General features: G+C 43.3%; 2 protein-coding genes and 1 non-coding gene across 4 annotated transcripts in view; all 3 read left to right on the top strand.

Annotated features, from left to right (window-relative positions):
* Window positions 1-13: 13 nt before the first annotated feature.
* On the top strand, window positions 14-4,561 carry ints5 (integrator complex subunit 5). Its single transcript, XM_002942978.5, has 3 exons — window positions 14-190; window positions 1,076-1,160; window positions 1,653-4,561. Exons 2-3 carry the CDS (start codon window positions 1,123-1,125, stop codon window positions 4,429-4,431), a joined length of 2,817 nt encoding a protein of 938 aa, XP_002943024.2. The 5' UTR covers window positions 14-190; window positions 1,076-1,122; the 3' UTR covers window positions 4,432-4,561.
* An 8,672-nt stretch (window positions 4,562-13,233) lies between these two features.
* Window positions 13,234-13,298, top strand: LOC116410628. The gene has a single exon (XR_004222543.1). It is a non-coding gene; the product is annotated as a small nucleolar RNA SNORD31 (small nucleolar RNA).
* Window positions 13,299-18,113: 4,815 nt separating this feature from the next.
* The window catches only part of ganab (glucosidase, alpha; neutral AB), a 33,283-nt gene continuing 29,018 nt past the window's right edge, over window positions 18,114-22,378 (top strand). For both annotated transcript variants that reach the window (XM_002942977.5, XM_004919701.4), the window contains exon 1: window positions 18,114-18,219. In XM_002942977.5, coding sequence (XP_002943023.3) covers window positions 18,131-18,219 — 89 coding nt within the window. In that variant the 5' untranslated portion in view covers window positions 18,114-18,130. The remainder of the gene's footprint in view (window positions 18,220-22,378) is intronic.

Here is a 22,378-nt window from a genome sequence, read left to right as displayed (position 1 = left end):
TTAAAAAGCAGCAAGCCTTTTATTGCGCTTGTCCTAAGAAGCAGTAGTAGTAGTGCCGATTTTGGGTAGTTCTATTGTCTACGATCCTAGAGAGCAAAAGTGCGTTACAGTCTGCCAGATAGCCGCGTTGTGTGGTGGCTTAGTTGACTGTGGCGCCTGATGTAGCCTGATTGGACGCGGTGTGTTGCAGGTAATTAGATGTCGCAGTGCTACATTATTCTACCTGATGAAACTTAGATTTGGAATGCAACTTCATTCTCCCCAGCCTGTTTAGTTTTAGCCGAGAGACTGCTGAACTACAACTTACACTGTCCATGTGAGTTACAGAAGGGAACTTACGTAGGGGCCAACAGTAATTGTAGTAAGGGCTGTGGGAGGTGGAATGAAAAGGACAGGTGGCAGAAACATGTGCCTCCGCTTCTCGAATAAACAAGAATTGCAGTGAAACCACTGCTTGCTGGCCTTTTCCCTGTACTTAGTTTTCAGCTAATGTAGAGGAATTTCAAGAAAAAAAGCCTGCAGCCCACCTGGTGTTCCTGCTGCTCAGCCAATGGTATTGCCCTAACACTGAGGTGCCACTATAGGCAGCTAATGCCATAGGGCAGGGGTGGCCAAAGCGTTGATGGCGGTCCACCAGTCAATCCCCCATGGACTTCTGTTGGACCGCATCTAAGCCTGCAAATGTGGAAGTGCGGTGCTTTTATCGGGTATGTGTACGTGGGGAGGAGCCAAATTAAAAGGTCTGGGCACCCCTGCCATAGGGCCTTGCCAAGACATTACTCATTTAGGCATTTAACTACATTTACATACCCTTCTGGCATACTCTTGATAAATGAAGATTCCAAACATCTCACACATCTGCATTATCTGTTATATTTCTGTTTTGGTGTCACTGTGGTATATTTAATTTTTTCTTTATTAACAGGTATGCTTTGTGATCATACAAAATGCTGGGGTGCTGACTTGGTGATCTGTTTTATTTCTTGTGCACCCCTTCATTACCTTTTGATAAACTGTGTTAAATGCATGTGGCCTCCAGACGTGATTCTTATTGTTCGTCTCTGTTTCTTCCCAGGTGATGTTTGCTTGATGTAGACAACATTCAACATTACAACCGGCCTCATGCTTTCTTCGCAGCCTCAACCACTTCCTCAACTGAGGTACTAGACAGTTATACTTCCATACTATGCTCCACTTTTTTATTTACCCTTACCACAGGTAGGGGGTGATTGCGCTCTATTCCCCATGTACCACTTTCTAATTGATATCAAATTATAATAGTGAATAAAGATAAATAAAACCACAGTTGCATTAAGAGTGAAGACACACAGAGCTACTAGTAGCAGCTACTTTTTCATGGATACTAAATGCTGGGAAATTCCCTGCCATAGACAATAGTGAAAATAGTGAAAATTGCCTCTACTAAAACACACAGAGTCAATTTTCAGTAAATGATCAGCATTGTCTAGTTAAGTAGCTGCTACTAGTAGCTCCGTGTGTCTTCACCCTTAAGCTTTCACAGAGCTAAGAGACAAGGTGATGGAGGTCCCTGTCCCATAGAGCTTATAATCTAAATGGGAGTTTCCCCCTCCCATTTCTTTCAGTTGTCTATTTTGCCTTATTTTTTTCTCTATCTCTCTTTCCCTTTACAGTCCCTTGGAGCTCTCTCTGCAAATCAAATCGTTCTTGAGTGGTACAGATCCACAGCATGGTCATAAATTGAGTCCACGTGACCATGCCCGCTGCTCCCTTCTGCTTCTACAGTGTCTGCCTCCTGCCCGACATGCAGTGCTTGAACACTTGCGTACTGTGTTTCATGACAGTGTTTCCTCTTTTTTGAGTGAGCGTGACTCTCAGGATGCACTCCCACCATCATCTTCATCTCAGCGCAGGCCACCTCCACCTCCATCTACACAAGGACTGGATGAAGTTACACTTGAAGTTCAGAGGGTTCTGGAAGAGTTCATCAAACTTAACCCTCGGGCATGGGCTCCTCTTATATCTGCTTGGTCTATAGAGCTCATGGGACAGCTTAGCAGTAAACATGCAGGTAGACAGGGGATGCCACACTCTGCAAGCCTCAATGAATTGCTGCAGTTATGGATGTCCTGTGGTGCCACTCGTGTGCTTATGGATATCTACACCCACTGCCTGTCCACCATGATTGGTAGCTGTCCAGATGCTTGTGTTGATGCCCTGCTGGACACTTCTGTTCAGCATTCACCTCACTTTGACTGGGTTGTTGCTCATATTGGAAATTCATTCCCTAGTACAATAATTAGCCGTGTTCTTTCATGTGGCCTGAAGGATTTCTGTGCACACAGCTCCCCAACTGATACCGCTGACAAGCGTGTGCCAAAGTTGGGCTCTGTTGTTGGAATCCTGGGGCACCTTAGTTCCCGCCATGGGCAAAGCATCAGACAGGAAATTCTGAGAATGTTCCATGAAAGTTTAAGACCTGGAAGTAAGCAGCAGCGGGCGACCTTGCCATACCTTCTTCAGTTGGCAGCCCTTTCCCCATCCCTGTTGGGTACTGTATGCCAGGATCTGGTTGATTCTCTAAAGCCTGCTACATTATCCCAGCTACAGCAGCACTGCTCCACTTTGCCTCGTGAAGAGCTGGACAACATGTTGAACCTGAGTGTGCACCTTGCTTGTCAGACATCTGCAGGTGCCCCTCGTCTTTTGCGATTTCTTCTGGACACTGCTATGCCTGCTTCTGTTATAACTACACCAGGCTTGGCAGTGCATGATTCTGTGAGAGAGGCCTGTGATCGCATTGTGCGTTTACTACTTCTTAGCTTACAGAAACAAGTGTATGGGAGGCCTGGGTCAAGGGGAACTTCTGAAGTACAGCCACGAGCTGTACCATTTCTAGAAGCCATGAGAGGACATCTTCCTGAGCTCTGTGCTGAGATGTTACGTTTAGAAAGAAAACGGCACCTCTGGATTCACCAACTGATTGGGCTACTTTGTATATACAGCAGCCCACCGTGTTCCTCTGAAGCTCTCTGCATATTGCTCACTTTAGCTCAGAGCTCTGAAGAGCTTGGACTTGCAGTGCAACTGCATGCAGTTTTGTCTTCCTCTGTACAAGGATTGGCACAAGCAGCAGTTACTCGAAGTGTGGCTCAGATACATGCAGGAGCCTTGACTGATAAATGTGCACTTCAGCTACTTCAGAATTTGGCACTAGTTGTACAGTGTGAAGAGGGAAGCATGGGTAGGGAGGTAGGAATGGCACTCTCAGAGTACCTCTCTGATTTTGGGCAGTTGCTGCTTCACAGTGAACCTGGAGTTTGTGAAGCAGCCTGTATCTTGCTATGCTCTTGTCCCTTACCAACCTCTATACCTCCTTCTCAACTCCATATTCTGATTCGTTCTTCTTCCCATTTTCTCTTCCGCTCCATGCATATTCGCAGTTCCTCAGGGGTCAGCAGTGCTTCTCGTCTCCTTCTGCGGCTCTGCAGAGTATCATCTGCTGGAAGGAAAGCTGTATTGAACCAGCTAGTGGAAGGTGCTTTACATGAGGGAAATGCAGGTTTGTTTGGAGGAAACAGGCCTTCATCCACTGGACCTAGACTGGGTAATGATACTGCCTCTTTGTTAGAAAGCAACAGTCATCTAGGGTCAGCTGTGGACTTTTCAGGTAGTGTGTGGTCTGTATTTCATGCAGGTGTAATTGGGGCAGGGCTCAAGCCAGAAGAGAATAGTAAACAGCTTGGGGAAGAGGAATGTACTGAAAATACGCAAAGCTTGCTCTCTCTTCTCTGCCATTGCTGTGCCAGGAAAGGAGAGGATGGGGGACAATCAACTACGTTAGACCCTGAGGCAGCCAAAACACTGGCAGTAACACTGACTGAAAATGCTTGTCCTGATGTCACAAATAGTGAACTTGCTTGGCCTCCAGAAGATCATGCACGCACCACAGTGCAGAGAGACCTACTCATCTACAAATGCTTTTGTCAAAACCCTCTACTGTTTCAGCTTCTCCACTTGATTGCACAAGGTCGGCCTGCACTTTGCTATTGCTCAGTGCTGCTTAGAGGACTTTTGGCTGTACTCCTGGCATATTGGGAGGCATCTCGTCATCAGGATTCTGTGAGCTCTTCTTGGCACTTAAAGGCATCCTGTGAGTTGGTGTCCTGTATGGGAGAAGGACAGCTGCTACCCCCTGCACTTACAAACATGCATGAGATGTTTTCTCTCCTTGCTCCGTTTGAGGTCCGTCTTTTACTCCTCAGTGTTTGGGACTTCATACAAGAAAACGGCCCATTTCCACAAAGATTTGTCTTTCAGTCAGGAAGAGGGATATTTACTAGAGACTTTTCCAGAGAAGGTGATCCAGCAAAGTACATGAGCATTGTTCATAGCGTCTTACATCGTAATGTTGATCGATTGGGGCTGCTTTCGGGGAGATTCCAGCTGTAGGTTATTTATACAGACATTTTTACATATGTCTTAGCATGCTTGATTGGTTTATGCCTTAAATACATAATATGCCAAAACATGTCTAAAAAAACATAGTTGTATAATAAAAAATGCTCCTTTGTGTAAAAAATATTTCTTATTCTTAAATAAATGTTATAACATTTTCATGTGACATTAAAATATAATGCCTGCTGCCCTTTATGTGTACAGGGCTTCTGTGTAGGAGGGGTTGTATGATTAAGCGGTATAGCATAGCTAATAGCCTTCAAGAAAAGCACAAAAAAAGGTATTGAGTTTGACAGGATGCTCATGCTCACTTTAAAGCCACAGAAAATTGAAGCAAAGGGACAAAACCTATGAGAAATTGTAATAGGGATCATCCTAATGTCTGAGAGAAATGTTGCAACATTAAATAGCACAGTTATGCAAAATTTATTAAGTATTGATGTACCATCACATTATTATCTATTTAAAAATTGGCTGGCCAGCCTACCATCATTCACAACCACATATAATCACATTAATATCTTACTTTACACCATAAGTGTACTATATAGCAGGAGGTAAAAAAAAAAAAAAATAAAGTCCCAACAAAATTTAAAAATAAAATGAAATAAGTCAATTTTCAATTCAAAACACAAAAACAACCAAAAATCACTTGTATTGATTGTTGCTCCTGAAGGATAGAGGTGTTATATGATTTATGCAGGTTCTTAATTTGCAGAGTTAACTTCTGTTATAATTCAGGTGAGGTTTGTGCATACCAATGTTACTAATGTTCAGTTTTCCTTGTTCGTGCTGCTGCATATCGCGCCAAATTACCATTGAGCGGCCAATATATTTGCACATATAATTGATGTTATTTAGGTGAACGTTCCTACCACCACCAATTCAAACTACTTCCAGCAACTGATACAGGGCGTCCCCCAGTTGTTATATCCATGTAGCGTAGAGTTTGTAATAAGATGAAAAATAGAACAATCTCATCCAGCTCAAGCACGTTCTTTATGGCGTTTGTTTTTTAACCTCTACACTTTCTCTCGCACCGATGACTGTCTCACTCCGCTCACTTTCTCCCACCAGTACCGATGTTACTTGCTCAAGGAGGAGAGGTGTCGCAGGTGGAAGTAAGTAACATTGGTACTGGTGGGAGAAAGCGAGCGGAGTGAGACGGTCATCGGTTCGAGAGACCTGCTATATAGTACACTTATGGTGTAAAGTAACATATTAATGTGATTATATGTGGTTGTGAATGATGGTAGGCTGGCCAGCCTATTTTTAAATTGATTTTAATGTAATGGTAAATCAATACTAAATATATCTTACATAATTTTAATTGCTCCTTTCTATAGAAAGTGGTGGAGGTGGAAGGGGTCCCCACCTTTTATTATTGGTATTGTGCAACATTCTGTTGAAAGATTAATTTCTGGAATAAATTAAGTGTACCTGTAAGCTATTTAGAATATAAAGATTTTAGTTCATATGCAGGAATCTAAACCCATTGAATTGTACCTGCTACATAACCTGAGCCGTTTCCTCATTTTCAGAATGTATGGCTGCCCCTGTGGCTACACAACAAGCTTCTTTGTATTGACTATAGTAGTCTTTCCGAAGCAAACATAACTATTTTACCAGAGCAGGGCAACAGTATAATATATTTGATTTACTTTCATACACTTTCATTATTTGGTGTTAGTGTTCCTTGAAAACCATTGTTTAGGTGCATACCCCCTTTAATAAGCAATTAATAAAGTTTTTCAGGAAAAAAACAAAACAGGATGTAGCACTGAAAATGACATTCCTTTTCTTCCCCTAAAGAAGTGCAAATATTTGTTTTCTTTATCCAGTGATGAAAAACGTAATGGAGTAAAAAAATTCCCCGAAAGGGTCATGGATGTCAAAGAGATTTAAACCAATATTTATTCTGAATAAACAAGATTGTCTAAAACACAGATATTTAACTATAGGTCAGTGTCCAAAGGCTTCATAGATTTCACTGTATGACAATATTTCCATAATGCCACACTCTTGCACCAAGACCCCTGTACATGTACAGTTTGTAAGACATCGAGGACGCTTCCTGCTGAATGGCTCAGATCATTCCTGGGGGGGGGGGGGGGTATATAGCATTCTTGTAGGATGGGGTAGCAGGAGAGAGGAGAGAGCTGCGCGTCTCTGGCACAGGAAAAAAGAGACAAGAAATCCTGTTTCTTTTGATAGAGGGCTCAGTGCAGCGTTTTTGTGAGTGCTTATGGCTGTATTTACATAGACCTTTCTGATAAAGCTTACTTAGTTTTTACCTATCCTTCTCCTTTAAGCAAGCTGTATGAGAAATACTTGGCCTAATATGTGAAATAAACTGAACAACAATAACATTTGAGGATGCAATAGGGTTGGGTCAGGGCTGCTGACCCCTGTTCCGACCCTGTGAATTTGTAAGCAAAAAAAGCACCCACACTAGGTAACATCTTAGCCCCAAGTGAGTTTAAGCGTGATAAATCAAATCATAAACAGAAGGGATATATCAGTGCAGTTCCTCACGCTGTATAACTTGCTCACAGGTGCATGAGTCAAAACACTTCACTACAACAAGTACAAAGTCAGTATAACATACATACTTACACTACAGGTATTGTGTGACAATTTATGTATTTATTAACTTGTATGAGTTGTAACATTCAGTATGTTGGGTGCACAGCTCAGATTACAGCTAAAAGTGATGCAACAATGGTAGCTCAACACTTCTCGTCCTGTAATGGGGGAAATATGTCGATTCTACGGATTCAGGGTATAGATAATGTAACTATGTAAGGTAGAGGTGGAAATAAATTAAAGAAACTTTTGAAGTTGGAAGCAAAATGGATATTTGTATTAAATACTCATGAACCACAGGGTCTAAACACTAGATGGGATTTAAATTGTCATGTGTAAATAATCAATGTTGTTTTATTTATTTATTTTTTTCTCTTTTTTTTTCGCAGTTAGTTGATTGTGAACATATATAGATATCAATGGATACTTGTACTGCTTTATATCATGTTTTTAACTTTATGATGTCGTCTCTGAATGCCTCTTAAACCCACAGCTGTTTGCTGTTAACTCTGTAACAACATTAGAATTAATACTTAAATAATGGCATCAATTTAAATATAAACCAATGAAATTCAATGGGTGGAAATGGATTGGATATTGATTGATTTTCCTTACCGTTAACCTTTGTCCCCCAGTGACCCACTGTGAAAAATTTGTGGACACTGGCATTATATGTTTGATAATGGCAGCAGATAAAATTTCCACACTAAAATCAATTAAAGAAATGTGTTTGGCTGTTAGTGGCTATGCCCATTTTTCCCTAACCCTGAATATGTAGTCAGCCAGTGACTGTGTAAAGTTTGGAAACCCTGACAAAAATAGTGTGAGAAAGGCAGCATTTTAAATTTAAACCAAAAAAAAAATTAAATAGGTGAAGTCTGATTGGCTGTTGGTGGCTCCACCTGCTTTTTTCAAAACCTAAAGATGTAGTCCTTGAGTGACCCTGGTGTTAACACTGTGAGAATGGAAGCCCTTTTATTACACTACATTTTAAACAATACATGCCAAAAATAGTTTTGATATATTATTCTCAATTAATGATCCTGAGAAATTATAACACCATACTAATGAGTCACTTAGATTCCTGAGACCGGATTGTGTTGTAGATAGAATTACATGTGTCATAGTAAGATGGGTTGAAAAAAGACATACGTCCATCACGTTCAACCATAATGCCTATATATAACCTGCCTAACTTCTAGTTGATCCAGAGGAAGGCAAAAAAACCCCATCTGAAGCCTCTCTAATTTGCCGCAGAGGGAAAAAATTCCTTCCTGACTCCAAGATGGCAATTAGACCAGTCCCTTGATCAACTTTTACTAAGAGCTATCTCCCATAACCCTGTATTCCCTCACTTGCTAAGAATCCATCCAGCCCCTTCTTAAAGTTATATAATGTATCAGCCAGCACGACTGATTCGGGGAGGGAATTCCACAACTCTCACAGTAAAAAATCCTTTCCGTATATTTAAATGGAACCTCCCTTCTTCTAAACGGAGTGGGTGCCTTTGTGTCCGTTGGAAGGACCTACTGGTAAATAAAACATTAGAAAGGTTATTATATGATGCCCTTATATATTTATACATAGTTATCATGTCACCTCTTAAGCGCCTCTTCTCCAGTGTAAACAGACCCAACTTTACCAGACTTTCTTCATAACTGAGACTTTCCATACCCTTTACCAGCTTAGTTGCCCTTCTCTGGACCCTCTCTAACTCAATAATGTCCCGTTTGAGCACTGGAGACCAAAATTGAACTGCATATTCTAGATGGGGCCTTACCAGCGCTCTGTAAAGGGGAAGAATAACCCCCTCCTCCCGTGAATCTATACCCCTTTTAATACAGCTCAAAACCTCGTTTGCCCTTGCAGCTGCTGCCTGGCATTGCTTGCTACAGCCAAGTTTATTATCTACAAGGACTCCGAGGTCCTTTTCTGTTATGGATTTGCCTAGTGCAGTCCCATTAAGGGTATAAGTGGCTGCATATTTTTACATCCCAGGTGCATGACCTTACATTTATCCACATTAAATCTCATCTGCCACTTAGCCGCCCAGATTGCCAGTTGGTCAAGATCCTGCTGCATGAGGAATATATCCAATATTTATTTGTATAATTTTATTTTCAATTCTCAATTTCAATATCTCTAGCATACAGGTTTTCACATTTTATGTCCCATTGTATTAAATACGCTATATTCATGTTTGCACATATTATTCTTTCATTTTGATTTGATTTTTGTTATTTTAAGTGTACTCTTGATTTTTTATTTCTCCTGCTGTCCCTGGTTCCTGGTCTGTTGTTCATTTCCCTTTTTTTCACGTATTCTTGATTTTCTGTGTATCACTTTGCGTGGTGTCGTCACTACCCGTGGTATATATGGTCATATGAATAAGTTTGGGAACTCTCTCAGCCTGCATGATTTATTCAACAAAAAAGATAACAGTGGTATGTCTTTCATTTCCCAGGAACATCTGAGTACTGGGGTGTTTTCCGAACAAAAGTTTTTAGTGAAGCAGTATTTAGTTGTATGAAATTAAACTTAAATGGGAAAAACTGGCTGTGTAAAAATTTGAGTACCCTTGTAATTTTGCTAATTTGAATGCATGTAACTGTTCAATACTGATTACTGGCAACATCAAATTGGTTGGATTAGCTCATTAAGCCTTGAACTTCATAGCCAGGTGTGCCCAATCAAGGAGAAGGAAAGGCAAAGTCACTTGGGGGTGCCAAAATTTTAGACATCCCCAAGTGACTTGAATCGCCTACCTTTTACCCCAGGCTGGTGCCCCTGTACGGAGAGAACAGCACCAGCCCGGGGTAGCTGCAGCGCTTCCTTCTTTGCGAGCGCGCGCATGCGCAGTAGAGTGAAAAGCCGAACTTTAACAGAGAAGTCGGCTTTTCACTCTACTGCGCATGCGCCTATTCTGTTAGTCTTAGCAAAACAAAGGCGGAAGGAGGAAGCGCATCGCTCCAGGTACCCCGGTCTGGTGCTGTTTTCTCCTAACAGGGGCATCAGCCCGGGGTACGAGGTAAGCGATTAAAGTCACTTGGGGTGCTTAACATTTTAGCACCCCCAAGTGACTTAGCCTTTCCTTCTCCTTTAAGGTGGCCAATTGCAAGTTGTGCTCCTGTTTGACTCTCCTCTGAAGAGTGACAGTATGGGATCCTCAAAGCAACTCTCAAAAGATCTGAAAACAAATATTGTTCAGTATCATGGTTTAGGGGAAGGCTACAAATAGCTGTCTCAGAGATTTAAACTTTCAGTTTCAACTGCAAGGAATGTAATCAGGAAATAGAAGTCCACAGGCACAGTTGCTGTAAAACCCAGGTCTGGCAGGCCAAGACAAATACAGCAGCAGCATATGCAACGATTGTGAGAATGGTTACAGACAACCTAAAGATCACCTCCAAAGACCTGCAAGAACATGTTTCTGCAGATGGTGTATCTGTACATCGTTCTACAATTCAGCGCACAATTTGCACAAAGAACATTGTATGGCAGGGTGATAAGAAACATGACCTTTCTGCACTCACGCCACAAACAGTTTGTTGTATGCAAAAGCTCATTTAGACAAGCCGCAGTCATTTTGGAACAACGTGCTTTGGACTGATGAGACAGAAATTGAGTTATTTGGTCATAACAAAAAGCGCTTTGCATGGTAGAAGAAGAACACCTCACACCAAGAAAAGCACCTGCTACCTACTGTCAAATTTGGTGGAGGTTCCATCATGCTGTGGGGCTGTGTGGCTAGTTCAGGGACTGAGGCCCTTGTTAAAGTCGAGGGTCGGATGAATTCAACCCAATATTAACAAATTCTTCAGTATAATGTTAAAGCATCAGTCACAGAGTTGAAGTTAAGCAGGGGTTGGATATTTCAACAAGACAATGGCCCTAAACACACTTCTAAATCAACAAAGGCATCTATGCAGAGGGAGAAGTACAATATTCTGGAATGGCCATCACAATCCCCCAATTTGAATATCATCGAAAATCTATGGGATGATTTGAAGCAAACTGCCCATGATCGCCATTTAACTGAACTCGAGAGATTTTGTATGGACGAATGGTCAAAAATACAGCCATCCAGAATCCAGACACTCATCAAAGGCTATAGGAGGCATCTAGAGTCAAAAACATTTGCAAAAGGAGGCTCAACTAAGTACTGATGTAATATCTCTGTTGGGGTGCCCAAATGTATTCACCTGTCTAATTTTGATATGATACATATTGCATATTTTCTGTTAATCCAATAAACTTTATGTCACTGCTGAAATACTACTGTTTCCATAAGGCATGTTATATATAAAAAGGAAGTTGCTACTTTGAAAGCTCAGCCAATGAGAAACAAAACTCCAAAGAGTAAAGAGAGGCGCCCAAACTGAATGGTATCTTCTGATTGCCTGCCGCCTGTAGTTTTCTACAACCTTAAATCCTGAATTACATGGCAATTCTAAAGTGAAATCTTTTTTAGGTCTACTAAAGAGGTGACGAACTACAGGCTTTTTGCCGCCCCTGGTAACTAGGGGGTGCTGCCGTCTAAGGCGAGTTTCTCAACTTGCCACATAGTAGCAGCGCCCCTGATAACGCCAACTCTGGATCAGCTGAAATTTCAGTTTGGAGCAATTGTGTAACCAATTGAAAAGTTTGGGTCCAAAAGTTATGTACTATGGGACAATAGTATCTGACAGCCCCAAAAGCAAGTTGATGGATAATAGAGTGTAAATTTATTTTTTAGGACTGGTGTAACATACCATTTGGAGAGAAGCTTACATGCTGTTTCTTTGATGCTTATGCAGGGAGAAATTCTTTTCACATATTGCCAATTTTGTTTCCATTTCTAGTATGAGAAAGAGGTATGCATAAGTATTTCCTAAGCTCATATAATTGCAAGGGATATCTGGTGTTACTGATATTAATTGGGAATATGTCGGAGAGATAGATCCTGAAAGGTGCATGGGAGACTTGCAGCCAGATTTAAACACCAATGTTTCTAGTGTAGGACGTTTTGGGCTTTGTGAGAGATAAAAATGTAGGATTTGTGTATAGTAATAGTGTTCTGAGGAGGGGGTTTTATCATTTGCCTTTAGGGTTTCTAATGATTTCAGGCCTCAAGGTGTAATGAGGTTTAGTGGTTTGTGAAAATTATTTTGTGTCCACCAAGAGAAAGTGTTAAGGGAAAGCCCTGGGGGAAAATCAGGGTTCCCACAAGTGACTTGTGTAAATTGAATTGTAACTGCTCCCTGCCTGGGCATTTCAGTAGCTGGCTGCTAGGGTCCAACTTATACACTAGGAAGCAATTTAATTGACACTGGAGTATTAGTAGGCCTATATACAAAGATGCATACAAATGTACCTTTAATTCCAAGTTTTAAAAGGCAATTGCTATACAAACTAAAATAAAGACCAATTTAAAAAATTGCTAAGAGGAAATTCTATTATAGGGTAAATTTAACATCAACTACCTCTTTAAACAGCATGACACATGAAGCATAGATGCATTGTTTATGCCTTATGCACTGACATGATGAAGTCAATCTTATGGAATTTCGTTTGTCTGAATAAGTCTGATGAGACATTATCTGACAGTGTTCTGTGTTGGAGAAAAATTGCATGTTGCACAGTCTTCTGAAACTGTATAATATGCCTGTATGATATGGAGGAGCTACTGATGATGCCAAACAACTGTGCCACAGTATTGATTTCTGAAAAAACAGATCATTGAAGGTAATACTATTAAGTGTGTGTCTATATAGCTTCTCTTAATATGCAGTGCCTAACGTTGAATCAGGCACGACTGACTGTACCCAGTGCCTGGGACCATATGATATGATGTGGGGGGGCAGCATTGACAGTTCATGTGGTCTCCAGTGATGAATCATCCACTTTACCCTGAGCTGACGCATGTTGGGTATGACAAGGATCATCGCTATACTAAAGAGACCCCCCTTAACTTAGCAGAATACTAGGTAGTTGGGGCTTACAGGTATTTTTCTTCTCCTCAGCTTGTGTTCAGAAGCTGCACAAATCGGGTGAGTATAGACTGCAATGACAAACATTTAATTTGCCTCCTCATCCTGTAAAGTTCGAACATTTAAACTTGTCAAAGCAAATTACTGGTCAAAGATTTACAATATTGTGACTTGATTTAAATACTAGAATAAGTAACCTATCATTGTATAAGTAGCACTTATATAGAATAAGTGCTCTATAAATAGATTTGATCTTATACTGCCCAAGTCTGAAGTCAGTGACTGAGTGGTACAATCTGAGCTGCATTGTAGCACCTGTGCTTCCACTTAGGCTGGGGGTCCCCAACCTTTTTTTACCCATTCTAATGTAAAAATTTGTCGAGCATCCCAAGCATGAAAACAGTTCCTGGGGGTTCCATAATAAGAGCTGTAATCAGATATTTGGTAGCCCCTATGTGGAGTGGCGGCCTACAGAAGGCTTTGTTTGGCAGTAAATCTAGTTGTTATACAACCAAACCTTGCCTCCAATACAGGTATTTACAGTGGTGTGAAAAACTATTTGCCCCCTTCCTGATTTCTTATTCTTTTGCATGTTTGTCACACAAAATGTTTCTGATCATCAAACACATTTAACTATTAGTCAAAGATAACACAAGTAAACACAAAATGCAGTTTTTAAATGAGGGTTTTTATTATTTAGGGAGAAAAAAAATCCAAACCTACATGGCCCTGTGTGAAAATGTAATTGCCCCCTGAACCTAATAACTGGTTGGGCCACCCTTAGCAGCAATAACTGCAATGAAGCGTTTGCGATAACTTGCAACGAGTCTTTTACAGCGTTCTGGAGGAATTTTGGCCCACTCATCTTTGCAGAATTGTTGTAATTCAGCTTAATTTGAGGGTTTTCTAGCATGAACTGCCTTTTTAAGGTCATGCCACAACATTTCAATAGGATTCAGGTCAGGACTTTGACTAGGCCACTCGAAAGTCTTCATTTCGTTTTTCTTCAGCCATTCAGAAGTGGATTTGTGGTGTGTTTTGGGTCATTGTCCTGCTGCAGCACCCAAGATCGCTTCAGCTTGAGTTGACGAACAGATGGCCGGACATTCTCCTTCAGGATTTTTTGGTAGACAGTAGAATTCATGGTTCCATCTATCACAGCAAGCCTTCCAGGTCCTGAAGCAGCAAAACAACCCCAGACCATCACACTACCACCACCATATTTTACTGTTGGTATGATGTTCTTTTTCTGAAATGCTGTGCTATTTTTACGCCAGATGTAACGGGACGCGCACCTTCCAAAAAGTTCAACTTTTGTCTCGTCGGTCCACAAGGTATTTTCCAAAAAGTCTTGGCAATCATTGAGATGTTTTTTAGCAAAATTGAGACGAGCCATAATGTTCTTTTTGCTTAAAAGTGGTTTGCGCCTTGGAAATCTGCCATGCAGGCCGTTTTTGCCCAGTCTCTTTCTTATAGTGGAGTCGTGAACACTGACCTTAATTGAGGCAAGTGAGGCCTGCAGTTCTTTAGATGTTGTCCTGGGGTCTTTTGTGGCCTCTCGGATGAGTTGTCTCTGCGCTCTTGGGGTAATTTTGGTCGGCCGGCCAATCCTGGGAAGGTTCACCACTGTTCCATGTTTTTGCCATTTGTGGATAATGGCTCTCACTGTGGTTCGCTGGAGTCCCAAAGCTTTAGAAATGGCTTTATAACTTTTACCAGACTGATAGATCTCAATTACTTTTGTTCTCATTTGTTCCTGAATTTCTTTGGATCTTGGCATGATGTCTAGCTTTTGAGGTGCTTTTGGTCTACTTCTCTGTGTCAGGTAGCTCCTATTTAAGTGATTTCTTGATTGAAACAGGTGTGGCAGTAATCAGGCCTGGGGGTGACTACAGAAATTGAACTCAGGTGTGATAAACCACAGTTAAGTTATTTTTTAACAAGGGGGGCAATCACTTTTTCACACAGGGCCATGTAGATTTGGAGTTTTTTTTCTCCCTTAATAACGTAAACCTTCATTTAAAAACTGCATTTTGTGTTCAATTATGTTATCTTTGACTAATAGTTAACGGTTTTTGATGAGCAGAAACATTTAAGTGTGACAAACATGCAAAAGAATAAGAAATCAGGAAGGGGGCAAATAGTTTTTCACACCACTGTAATAATAAGCACCTGCTTTGAGGCCACTGGTAACAACATCCAGTGGTTGGTGAGCACCATGTTGCCTGCAAGCCCCTGGTTGGGGATCACTGGCTTAGGCATTAACATGGCTGTTTCCATAAAGTTTTATTCGCTTGCTTAATCCAGTTTTACTGTAACGTAAAGTGTCATAACCTTAATTCTTTTTCAGCTTCTACATGTGGCAAATCTGCTAACTTGCTGTTCACTGAGGTTCTGGTGCCAAGCACGAAAACATTGGGTTCCCTCCGCTGATAACATGAGATCTAGCCTACTATGTATTCAAATGTATACAATGCAACAGTAACAAATTACAACAGCTAAATATAATTTTGTTGCCTCCTAAAGGCAAAATGATGTACAAACAACAGAAATAGATGTGTGTACTCCATGACAGGAATATGCAATTCCATTTATGGCTCTTAGAGCCTCAGTTGAGTAGTAGTTCCATATGATACAGACACCAAGGCAGCGCACTGTTGGAAGTATATTTTTCACCTGACCTGTACATAAGGTACAGGTTATGTATACACCCTTAATTAAGACCTAGGTTTGTCACTTACAAATGTAGTAATGTGTATACCCATACAGTTCTGCAGAATCTCAACACTATATAAATTTTAAAAATGAAGTGCTACCCTATTTAAATGTGTTTTAATGTTGCTAAATCATATATGCATGACCCTGCACAAGGTTTTGATGTCTAGTTCCAAGGAAAAACCTTTTTAACATCAGGACTAGTTTCTTCCCGAAATGACCTACTGAATACTCCATTACATCCTGGCATTACATGGGCAGTGCAGGCCCTCTGTACCTCTTGTTTTGGTGGCTTGCTGGTTTAATTTATACACACATTTATTGTGCAACAATGCAGAATATGTTGGTGTTTTAAAATGTGTTAATATATTATATAATCCAACACACTGGGGTCTTGTTCATGATCACTACTTTGATCACAACTTTGTCTCTAGTGAAGACTTCCCTTCATTCATAATGCAGTAGTTTGATGAAAGCAAGATGCCTGCAATGGATAAATGCCCCTGGCATACATGCCCAGTCTATTTTATTTATTTATTTTTATAGCATTCACCACATTTGCCCAGGCAGAGTGGGAACAGCTATTTGGTTAACCTGATTTCAGATGATTTTCTGTCTTATCCAGCAAGCTATTAAAGATATTTCTCTATGCAACCTTTCTAAATTCTGTCAGTCTAGAATCCTCAGCAATGGACAATCTCTGGGGCCGATTGCACCCAGAACTGGCTTTGCCTCTAAAATTTAATAGATTTTGGGCACATGCCAGCTTTTTTTCCCTACAAAGATCCTCAAATCCCACATTGTCTTAAAATGTCCTGCTCACAGTAAACCAGTTCAGCTAGCCATAATTTTTGCCAATGTATTTCGATCACCATCTATAGAGGGTCCAGAATTCCTGCTGGTCACCCACAAAGTGGTTGTAATTACAGAACTTGAACTGGTCTCAGAGCTCTTGCCATTCCTCCAAGCTGTAGACAAGTGGGCACACTGTGCAGGAGCTGAATTTTCATCTCCCACCTATTTGATGCATTGTGCTCTGCAGGGCAATAGTAATCCTCTTCCAGGTCTGCCTCCATTCTTAACCGCTGTTGTATCCCATGGGTCAGGGATCATCTGCAGAGTAGAGCAGTCCGAGGCATTCATATCTCTGCCAGAACAAGGTGTTCTCTCTGGGATCTGTGGCATCCAAGAGTCATCTGTATACAGGGGCGATTCTGGACATATCGCCGCCTGAGGCGGCTCCTGAGGCGGCTCCCAGCGCTTACCTTCTGAGCGCAGGAGCGGGTCCGGGGGCGGTGAGATCGCTAGTGCAGAGAGCGCAATTGCGCTCTCTGCACTAGAAGAGTCGAATTTCCGGTTTAAAAACTGGAAATTCGGCTCTTAAAGTTACCAGGAGCGGCTTTTTGCCGCCCCTGGTAACTGGGGCGCTTCTGCCGCCTGAGGCGAGTTTCTCAACTCGCCTAATGGCAGAAGCGCCCCTGTCTGTATAGTCAAAGGTATCCCATGAGTCATTGTTCATACCAGGTGGAGCTTCTATGATGCAGGAATGTATTAGGGAGCTTTGGGTACACAAAACAACCTCTTGCCACCAGTCTAATGGTGCCAGGCCACGTAAGGAAGTGGGTTTAGGGTAGGACTCACACACACAATTTCTTTAGGGAATGAGTTTCTATAGAAGCCAGTCTGCACTTAGCAGTTCTGCCTGTGAATGTGCCAGGGTTGGGCGCTGCTACAGCTGATCACTGGAACATGTAAATACAGCTGCTGTGGTAACAGCTGGGCAGTCTCTGGGATCGTCCATGTCTATAAAAAGACTAACAAATTGAAACTGTAATTTCTTATAACCTCAGCCGCTTACCTGCATCTCAGACCATGGGGTCTGCTGTACTGTAGTCCCCCCTCCCCTACCTTTAAATATAGCTGCACAGTCGAGCCAGGAGGTACCAGACATTAGGAGCAGGGGAGGAGGGGCTGGTTGTACCAGGTCCCCTGATAAGATTTTACTGCAGGGGGGCCCCAGAGCTACCAAGTTACTGCACTTATGGCAAAGCCACCATTTAGACACTGAAAACACAGGCAATGCAGTGGTCCTAAATTTTCTAGAATGCAATAGCTCCCCCATAATCTTATGTCCCCAAATGTTGGACTACAACTCCCAGTATGCTTTTAACTCATTGTTTTTCATTCCACACTTGCACTTGCCTCTAAACAATGTTTATATTCAGTTTATAGCACATGTTAAATCTCCAACCAGACACCTAAGTATAAAGCCACTATCTCTGAACTGCACTATAACCCAACCACAGACCCTCACTCTAACATGACACTGACGTTCCCATTTATGGGCGGTCTCTATCGCGGAGCCCAGCCTCTGACCAATGAAATGGGGTGACGTGGCCACGGTTGGCGTGTGCACTGTAGTGATGTCCCTTAGATGGGCGGAGCTTCTGTCAGAGAGCCGGGTACCGGGGGTCAGAGGTGAGAGCGGATCCAAGATGGCGGTAGCGAGGAGGTAAGAGTGGGCAGCTGGTTGTGAGTGATTACTTTGGTAGTTGCAAGCTGCGTTAAGTTATATTTGTATAATTCCAAGCACCGTCCTGCAGCAGTTTCTAATGAGACGCGATTGAATTGTGGAGACAGCAGCAGATTTATGCGGGCAGCGTGAAGCAGTATGTGTTTCGTATGTGAGGTATATACCATTAAATAAAGCGACGGGCGTAATCTGGCGAGTGAAATATGGAGGTTACAAGTAGAGTAAGTGGTATCATTAGCAAGTGAATCTGCTGTAGACTTAGTAACACACAGAATGTGCCCAGAGTCAGGGATCGACATGAAATAAGAGCAGCGAGACAATGGGACCATCAATCAGCCACAAGGAAGTGCAGCGCCCAGCAGGGCAAACAAAGTTGGGCATTGGCTTTTGATGCTGCCGGGGGGCACTGGGAGTCTTCCAAGTTTCATCGCAATTGGACCGCAAAGTATCAGAACTCGGGCCCCTTAATCTGCTGTTCATTAACACTGGCTTAACTGCCGCTACAGAAGACTTAGGGGTTCAGCTACTGCCGAGAAGTCAAAGGTTGAGAGCCTTTCCCCTAACAGGGACGTGGACACTTCAGAATGGGTGCCCAACCTTTGCCCAGTGTAGCGACACTCCTGAGTGGGTCCCATCCCTCACCCAGTGTAGCGACACTCCTGAGTGGGTGCCCAACCTTTGCCCAGTGTAGCGACACTCCTGAGTGGGTGCCCAACCTTTGCCCAGTGTAGCAACACTCCTGAGTGGGTCCCATCCCTCACCCAGTGTAGCGACACTCCTGAGTGGGTCCCATCCCTCACCCAGTGTAGCGACACTCCTGAGTGGGTCCCATCCCTCACCCAGTGTAGTGACACTCCTGAGTGGGTCCCATCCCTCGCCCAGTGTAGCGACACTCCTGAGTGGGTCCCATCCCTCACCCAGTGTAGCGGCACTCCTGAGTGGGTCCCATCCCTCGCCCAGTGTAGCGACACTCCTGAGTGGGTGCCCATCCCTCACCCAGTGTAGCGACACTCCTGAGTGGGTGCCTAACCTTTGCCCAGTGTAGCGACACTCCTGAGTAGGTGCCCATCCCTCGCCCAGTGTAGCGACAAACCTGAGTGGGTGCCCATCCCTTCGCCCAGTGTAGCGACACTCCTGAGTGGGTGCCCATCCCTTCGCCCAGTGTAGCGACACTCCTGAGTGGGTGCCCATCCCTCGCCCAGTGTAGCGACACTCCTGAGTGGGTGCCCATCCCTCGCCCAGTGTAGCGGCACTCCTGAGTGGGTCCCATCCCTCACCCAGTGTAGCGACACTTCTGAGTGGGTGCCCAACCTTTGCCCAGTGTAGCGACACTCCTGAGTGGGTCCCATCCCTCACCCAGTGTAGCGACACTCCTGAGTGGGTCCCATCCCTCACCCAGTGTAGCGACACTCCTGAGTGGGTCCCATCCCTCACCCAGTGTAGTGACACTCCTGAGTGGGTCCCATCCCTCGCCCAGTGTAGCGACACTCCTGAGTGGGTCCCATCCCTCACCCAGTGTAGCGACACTCCTGAGTGGGTCCCATCCCTCGCCCAGTGTAGCGACACTCCTGAGTGGGTGCCCATCCCTCGCCCAGTGTAGCGACACTCCTGAGTGGGTGCCCATCCCTCACCCAGTGTAGCGACACTCCTGAGTGGGTGCCCATCCCTCGCCCAGTGTAGCGACACTCCTGAGTGGGTGCCCATCCCTCGCCCAGTGTAGCGGCACTCCTGAGTGGGTCCCATCCCTCACCCAGTGTAGCGACACTTCTGAGTGGGTGCCCAACCTTTGCCCAGTGTAGCGACACTCCTGAGTGGGTCCCATCCCTCACCCAGTGTAGCGACACTCCTGAGTGGGTCCCATCCCTCACCCAGTGTAGCGACACTCCTGAGTGGGTCCCATCCCTCACCCAGTGTAGTGACACTCCTGAGTGGGTCCCATCCCTCGCCCAGTGTAGCGACACTCCTGAGTGGGTCCCATCCCTCACCCAGTGTAGCGACACTCCTGAGTGGGTCCCATCCCTCGCCCAGTGTAGCGACACTCCTGAGTGGGTGCCCATCCCTCGCCCAGTGTAGCGACACTCCTGAGTGGGTGCCCATCCCTCACCCAGTGTAGCGACACTCCTGAGTGGGTGCCCATCCCTCGCCCAGTGTAGCGACACTCCTGAGTGGGTGCCTAACCTTTGCCCAGTGTAGCGACACTCCTGAGTGGGTGCCCATCCCTCGCCCAGTGTAGCGACAAACCTGAGTGGGTGCCCATCCCTTCGCCCAGTGTAGCGACACTCCTGAGTGGGTGCCCATCCCTTCGCCCAGTGTAGCGACACTCCTGAGTGGGTGCCCATCCCTCGCCCAGTGTAGCGACACTCCTGAGTGGGTGCCCATCCCTCGCCCAGTGTAGCGGCACTCCTGAGTGGGTGCCCATCCCTCGCCCAGTGTAGCGGCACTCCTGAGTGGGTGCCCATCCCTCGCCCAGTGTAGCGGCACTCCTGAGTGGGTGCCCATCCCTCGCCCAAATCAAAATCCGCATAAAATGGTCAGCATGACCTATATGTAACTTTCAATGTACATTAATGTTTTGAAGAGTTTTTTAGTGTCAGTATCACTTTAACCACACAGAGACCCAAACAGACCACCACTAGCTCAATAAATATTGATTGTCTATGGTATGTTATTACAGCAGCCCCTCTGGCATTTGCCAGAATCCATAGTCCATTCCAGGCCTGCCCATCCAGAAAGACATTCAAGCAAGGGTGCCCATCCTTCACCTAGTATAGCGGCACTCTCTTGAAAAGGGTGTCTGTCCGTCACCCAGTATAGTGGACATAAAATAAGGTGGAACTCAATGTTCAATGTACTTTAATTAACTATAATTACTAAAAGCAGTATTTGTCTCTTTTTTATGCACTGCTGGCTCTGACCTTTGAAACAGTGAAGCAGTGAAGAAGATTGCAGTTGGTTGTGAGGTTTGGTACTTTGGCTATAGGAGAGCTGACTTCGTTTACATTGTTACAAGACGACTGAGAACAAGTAGTGCAAAAAAGCGCCATTGATCCTGCTCTGAGTTGCAATCATTTCCAAATATCTTCCAAATCATTAAACCTTTTAACTAATGTATATGAGAAAGCTGCTTTAAATTGTATATTTCCTCTATTATAAAAAAAAGAAATGTTAAAGGTGGAGTTTCCATTTCAACTGCTTTCTTCAATTTAGTCTGGGGATCTTACCAGACCTGTGATGTGGGTTTGTCACTGGTAGCTTAAATAAACAATTAGGTGAGATATTCACCAGCTTTTGGCATGTTATTACTCTTAATATTTTCTTATGTAAACTTTGCAGGAGATGTATTTATGTGGCTAGAGGGCGAGAGGCTAACAGCCCAAGTTGTAAAACTAATGGAAATACAAACCATTCATTGCTGCAGGTGTTGGCGCTTTCTCATTCTTATCTTCATATCGCCCAAAGCAGTTTCTCAAAGGAACACTGCTTTGGTTTACTAAATAATTTTTGGCTTGGGATTTTTAATGGTTACATTTTTAACCCTTTATCTGCCTCTTCCACCTGCAATCCCCCAACACTTGGTGTCCACATTGCAGAGGAGCACAGAGTTTTATTGGAGGTGTTTTATCAAGCAACAATATTTCTGGGGTAAAATCAGTTTTCCAGAAGGGTGTCCAGATTAGGTGTTAAAGGGATTAATCACGTTTGGGTTAACTTTTAGTATGATGTACGGAGTAATAGTCTAAAACAATTTGCAATTTCTATTCATTTTTTATTTGTTGGTTTTTCTAAATATTTTCATGTTTTGCTCTGCAACTCTGCAGTTTCGAATTTAAGCAGCTATCTGGTTGCTAGGGTTGAAATTAGCTTAGCAACCAAGTAGTGGTTTGAGTGAGAGAGTGGAATATGAATAGGAGGGGACCTGAATAGAAAAATAAGTAATACAAATTAACAATAGAGTAATATTTTTTTGGCTGCAGGGGTCAATGAATGTTGGAAAGAGTCAGAAGAAGAAAGCAAATAATTTAAAAACTATAAATAATAAGACCAATTGAAAAGTTGCTTAGACTTGGCCATTGAACTACTCCTTTCACTGCCTTCTGTGTCAGAATATATTATAACACCAACTCCTAGTCCTTAAATC

The sequence above is a fragment of the Xenopus tropicalis genome, chromosome 4, assembly GCF_000004195.4.
Source record: "Xenopus tropicalis strain Nigerian chromosome 4, UCB_Xtro_10.0, whole genome shotgun sequence".
In the NCBI taxonomy this organism is placed as follows: Eukaryota; Metazoa; Chordata; class Amphibia; order Anura; family Pipidae; genus Xenopus; species Xenopus tropicalis.
Note: the sequence above shows the minus strand (reverse complement) of the source record. Positions and strands in the feature narration are given on the sequence as shown.

Excerpts from the sequence above, each read along its gene's own strand:
- ints5 (XM_002942978.5), top strand. The coding sequence starts at position 1,123 with ATGCTTTCTTCGCAGCCTCAACCACTTCCTCAACTGAG. Across the intron at positions 1,161-1,652 it reads CAACCACTTCCTCAACTGAG|TCCCTTGGAGCTCTCTCTGC; the intron begins GTACTAGACAGT and ends TTCCCTTTACAG.